We start from the raw sequence: 5818 nt of genomic DNA on the forward strand, positions 1-5818 counted from the left end.
CGCAACCCTCTCTTGGCTTGGATGTTAGCAGTTAGTTTCCCATTGAAATTCAACATGTATTGCACTGTTCTTATGCATTTCATAATCCATATACACATCTTCAAGGGAAACCCCAGTTCTTTCAAAATTTGCTCAATAAACTGCTATTCTACAAAGTCGTATGCTTTTTGGAGGTCCACTTTGATCATACATCTTGGAGATATTTGCTTCCTATTATATCCTTTCACCAATTCATGACTATTTCTAGTCCAAAATAAATGAATTTTGAGCTATTTTTCAATATTCAATATAAATTAATTGTTCATTTTTCAAGAGGCATGTTGAAAATTTCTTTCAATTTTATCCTTTATTTACACTTTCTAGGCTATAAGTTTCAAGAAACTTAATTGACTTTATTTTAATGTGATTGAAATTTGAAGATTAGTTTGATAATATTTAAAAGAATAAACATGAAAAGTAAGGTACAATTTATGTCATAATTTCTTTTTGGTGTGCTAATGAGATAAAAAATTTATTTATTTTAGACTAGAGGAAATAATACCCATTCAAAAATAAATTGAAGAATAAGTAACTAATACTAAGAACAAAACATGAAAAACACTTATCATTTCTTAATTTTGTCAAAAATAAAAAAAAAATAAAAAATAGTAACAAGTAAATTCGGAGAAAAAATAATAAAATTATCCTTTCATCAATTGATTCTTAAAAGTTGTGTGAAGTCAAACACATACTTAATTAAGCATTTATTAGCACTACCCAAATCCCATTTTAACCCCCCAAATCCTATTTTAACCCAACCGCTCCCTACTGATTAAAGGAAATCAGTTGTGGGTTAAAAATAAAAGACGTTAAACCCAAAGACCAATCCAAACAACAACAACAACAATAAAAAAAAAAACAAAAAAAACAAAAAAACAAAGCCGTCCACTCCGGTCCCAAAGGAGCGTCTCTCCAATTGGCACCAAATTTCTCTCTAATTCTATAACACTCAATCTTCCTAATCAACTCCCACTCATCAACTACAACACTAGTATAATAATATACATATTGCACACTCCACATAGCTAAAAAAACTCAAGAAAATTTCCCATTACTATGCACGTTTAGTTGGCATTTGCAGTACTCCATTTCTTACTTCTTTCCCATCTTCATCTAGATTTGGTCCCTTCACTTGTTTTCTATTCTAATATAAGCATATTAGCTTCCGTACATTCGTAGACTTCCCCTGTTTCACTATCGAAATTTGTTATTCTCTTGTCCCTTTCTCTTCTACTAAATTTCTTCCATTCAACTCTTCTTCAAGCTCTTCAAGAATCTTTCTTTCTTCATTTGCTTCTAACCCCAGTATATAATACAAAAATTCACTATTTCCCCCCTATATAACATTGCTTAATTCCAAAACCCAGAAAAACCCACAACTTTTTTTTCATAAACAATTCTCATTTCAAGAAAAGAAAACCTTTACTTAATTCCACAAACCCAGAAAAACCCATATTTTTTCTTCATAAATAATTTCATTTCAAGAAAAAGAAGAATCTTTGGTTAATTCCAAAATCCCAGGAAAACCCATATCATTTTTTCACAAATAATTCTCTTTTCACGAAAAGTATCTTTAGTTAATTTCGAAAACCCAGAAAGGAATCTTTGGTTATTTCCAAAAACCCAGAAAAACCCATATAGTGTTTTTTTCATAAATAATTTTCATTTCAAGAAAAAAATAAAAGAATCTTTGGTTGATTCCCATAACCCAGAAAAAACCCAGATTTTTAATTTTTGCATTAAGATAGTCATATTTCGATTTTTATACAATTTGTATAAATGGGAAATTGCTTAGGTTTATCAAGAAAATCGACGTCGGAGATTACACCGGCCGACGCGGTAAAGCAACATCCGACCATCAAACTTTACGGACAACCAAACAGTATATCAACTTACTACATTCTTTGTGCTCTTTTATACAAGCCAGTAAAAGTCAATTTTATCCCGTCCGATCAATCACCGGTGTTGGAATACAAGTCAGACTCCGTTAACGGCACCGTTGATACGGTTCTCCGTTACTTGGACGTCAAGTTTCCGGAGCCAAAGTTGTTAACGGGGAGGGTGGGTGGTTGGCATGATGAAACGACGCCGTTTATTGTGTGGTTAGTGGTGTTACAGCATAGGAGTATGACGTGGCATTTGGAGAGAATGGGGAGGTGGAGTGACGATTTGGCGGCGCGTGGTGGAAAAGCTCGTGGGGATCCGGTGATGGGGACACCAAGGATGGAGATGAGGAAGTTTGCTAGAGGGTACTCACAGTTGTTGGAGGTAATGCTTGAACATGCTCAAATGGAAGAGAGAGTTGTTTTTCAAATCTTGGAAAAAGCTGATAGAGGTAAATTTTCGTACTAGTAGTGTAGTATTTTGACGGTATTAATAGTAGACAAGTAAACATTTTTATTAATCAAATCAATGATGCTGTTGGTAGTAGAGCGTTGTCTAGCTTATCATTACATGCTAGTTGTCGTGGTATTTCTCATGTTGTTTCTTGTCCTTCTATTTTTGCTACTACGCTGGAAGGTAGTAGAGCGTTGTCTGGATTACCCTTTCACGCTAGTAGTATTATTTGTCCTGTAGTTTCTTGTCCTATGATTTCTGCTACTATCTATTGGAAAAAGCTGAGAGAGGTACCTTTTCGTACTAGTCGTCGTAGTTTTTCTCTGGTATTAACTGTAAGTCAAGTAAGCATTTTTATCGGTCAATAAACTGTGACCATAGGTAGTTGAGCATTGTCTTGCTTATCCCTTCAATACTAGTAGTAATCGCAGTATTTCTCTGGTATTTACTATAAATCAAGTAAACATTTTTATTGGTTAATCAACTATGACCGTAGGTAGTAAAGTGTTGCCTTGCTTGTCCTTCCATACTAGCAGTACTCGTAGTATTTCTCATATAGTTCCTTTTCCGTTGATTTTTACTACTCAAGTAAACTTTTTTATCGGTCAATCAATTATGACCATAGGTTTTTAGAATGCTGTCTTGCTTATCTTTTCATACTAGTAGTCGTAGTATTTCTCATCTAGTTCCTTGTCCTTCGGTTTTTGCTACTCAAGTAAATATTTTTATCGGTCAATCAATTACGACCGTAGGTATTACAATGATGTCTTGCTTATCTTCCATTCTAGTAGTTGTTGTAGTATTTCTCATGTAGTTCCTTGTCCTTCGATTTTTGCTACTCAAGTAAACTTTTTTTATCGGTCAATCAATTATGACCATAGGGAGTAGAGCATTGTCTCGGTTATCCTTCCATATAAGTACTAGTATTTCTCCCATATCTTTACTTTCGATTTTTGCTACTGTCTCTTGTACTTTGATTATCACAGTATTTTGTAGTACAATTCCTTTTCCTTTTCTTCAGAACGCCTTTTCATGCTTTATACTCCGCAGGTTGTTTCCTTTTCATAGTATTTTGCTCTGATTTTCTTCACTTCCGTTATTTCTTTTTTTGATCTGCTTTTCCTTGAGCCGCGGGTCTACCGGAAACAACCTCTCTACCTCCCAAGTTAGGGGAAAGATTGCATACTCTTTGCCCTTCCCAGACCCCACTTGTTGAATTACACTGGGTATGTTGTTGTGTAATCAACTATGCCTGAATCCAAAATCTCTGTTTCTATTCCGTTGTGTAGTTGGATGTGCAGAAATATTGTGTTATGTAATGCTGGTTGTTGGATTGTATTGGTGTTTGTTTCCCTGTGGGAGCTTGTTTTGGACATATTGAAATTTTGGTTAAATATTGATTCCGTATTCAATGTTCCATGTTCCGTGTTCCGTGTTCCATGTTTATTACGAATATGTGTGCTTTCCTTTGCTGTATATTCCTGCATTCCTGCTTTACTCTGTTTTATATTCCTTATGGGTGCCGTATCTATGTTATGTCATCTGCTTCTGTGCTGTACTATGTGTTTGTGTGATATCTCGTGACTTGAGATGGGGGTCTTTCGGAAACAGCCTTTCTACTTCATCAGAGGTAGAGGTATGGACTGCGTACATCTTACCCCCCCCCAGACCCCACTAAGTGGGAATACACTGGGTTTGTTGTTGTTGTTGTTGTTGTTGTATTTGGAGTATTAGCTTAGTCCATTATGATTTGCCTATTCTAAGAAACATACTTGGAAATGGAAACGGGGTTGCAACGACAGAGTTGAATATAGCAGCTTGTGCCATAAATTTAGTAGTTACAAACTTACAAGATCGATCGACCATCAGTGAATGCAGAACAAAATCAAATTTTTAGATTGGTTTATCTTCATGGTGGGACTGTTATTCTTATGTAAGTTTGAACAAAATCAGAACTCCAACTGTATGCATCTTTTCTAGACAAATTAAAGAACTTGAATAAGAAGTTTGAAAGACGGGGAAGGCTATATAACTCTGCAGATTCTGCCAAGCATACATCAGAAGGGGATCTTGTCTCCTGTTTATTGGGGATGGGGAGTGTTGAACTGAAAGAGAAATTTTCCGGGATAGGCCGTGACTGATCAACGAGAATGTTTAGCTAATTAATTTTTTCTGATGGGGATTATGCCCTTGATTTAGTTTTTGTTTGTCCCATCATTTGTTGCTTCTGTTGTTTTGCCGTGATATATTGGCCTTACGTGGACTATATTCAGGGTTATCTAAAACTGCAAATGAGGATCATGCAAGGGACCTTCCTATGATGAATGGTATTAAAGAAGATATCAAATCTATAGGAGTTCTTGATTCAGGGCATCCTGCTTACCAAGAGGCTCTCTGCAACCTCTCTACTCGACTCAAAACCTTAAAGGTACCATTCTGTGTTTGGTATATCACTTATCAGGATTCCTGAAGTAAGTGTTGAAGGGTAAAGATATCAGTCCGCCAAATGCTTTTGAAATGTGGCTATCCTTTCCTAACAATTTTAATATATATCTAATACAGGAGCGCAGCAAGAAACACTTTGAAGAAGAGGAGAAGAATCTACTGCCGCTGATGGAGGCAGCTGAAATGAGTAAAGCGCAACAAGATAAAGTCTTAGACCAGTGTTTGGATGTCATGCACGGGACACACTCGCATCTGTTTCGGTTCTTTATGGAAGGCCTCCTCCCTCCGGACGCAATGCATTACTTGGACATGCTTTCTAGGTGCAGTGACCAAAACCGAGTGTCTTCAATGCTCCGGTTAATCGTTGATAAGGTTGTATGATTCAATTTGGCAATCAATCATTGTTGCTTTGAAATATAAATTGCAATCATCAGTGAAATTGATCATTGAATTGGTCTAGCTTTGCTTGTAAAGTGGAGCACTTAATGCTGTGATCTCTGTAACTGCTTTGCTTTGCTCTTCTTTAATGGCCTGTGGGCTCCTAAGTTAGAGTCCTTAAGCATCATTGATACCTTTTGTTATTTCTTTCACATGGCAGATACTGAAGCAAAAGGGAGGAGAGGTTTCCTTTTGTTCTTTCTACTTTTGATTTTTGCTATATCTTTTCTTCTTTTACTTTAGCAGTTTAGCTTGGTTATAGTAATCTGTACATAGTGGGAGCATCACAAGCTTTGATGGATGTTGCTTAGAATCTACTTCTCTGTTATAATGTAAATAATTTGAAGATGGTCTATGTGGATGTTGTTACTTTTCTGTAAATTAGGTTTTGTCTTTTATGCTTTATCCATGTTACCTGAGTTTTCTTGTATGTCATGCCATTGATTTTCACTTTAATGCCTTTAGCTTGGGAAAACAAAAGAGAATGTTGGATTGTGGATAAGCCTATGGCTTCTTCATTTGCATTATACATTTTGCCCTCTTTTTCCTTTGTTATTCT

General features: G+C 35.9%; 1 protein-coding gene across 1 annotated transcript; it reads left to right on the forward strand.

Moving 5' to 3' along the window:
* Window positions 1-878: 878 nt before the first annotated feature.
* On the forward strand, window positions 879-5612 carry LOC107851387. The gene is made up of 3 exons (XM_016696387.2): window positions 879-2374; window positions 4650-4804; window positions 4939-5612. The coding sequence occupies exons 1-3, from the start codon at window positions 1819-1821 to the stop codon at window positions 5200-5202; spliced, it is 975 nt and encodes a 324-aa protein (XP_016551873.1). The 5' UTR covers window positions 879-1818; the 3' UTR covers window positions 5203-5612.
* The last annotated feature ends 206 nt before the right edge of the window (window positions 5613-5818 follow it).

Source organism: Capsicum annuum, chromosome 12 (genome assembly GCF_002878395.1).
Source record: "Capsicum annuum cultivar UCD-10X-F1 chromosome 12, UCD10Xv1.1, whole genome shotgun sequence".
NCBI classification, from domain to species: domain Eukaryota; kingdom Viridiplantae; phylum Streptophyta; class Magnoliopsida; order Solanales; family Solanaceae; genus Capsicum; species Capsicum annuum.

Bases quoted from the DNA above. Each gene is read 5' to 3' on its own strand.
- LOC107851387 (XM_016696387.2), top strand. From the start codon at position 1,819: ATGGGAAATTGCTTAGGTTTATCAAGAAAATCGACGTCGGAGATTACA. The intron at 2,375-4,649 runs GTAAATTTTCGT...GACTATATTCAG, and splicing joins CTTGGAAAAAGCTGATAGAG to GGTTATCTAAAACTGCAAAT. The intron at 4,805-4,938 runs GTACCATTCTGT...TATCTAATACAG, and splicing joins CTCGACTCAAAACCTTAAAG to GAGCGCAGCAAGAAACACTT.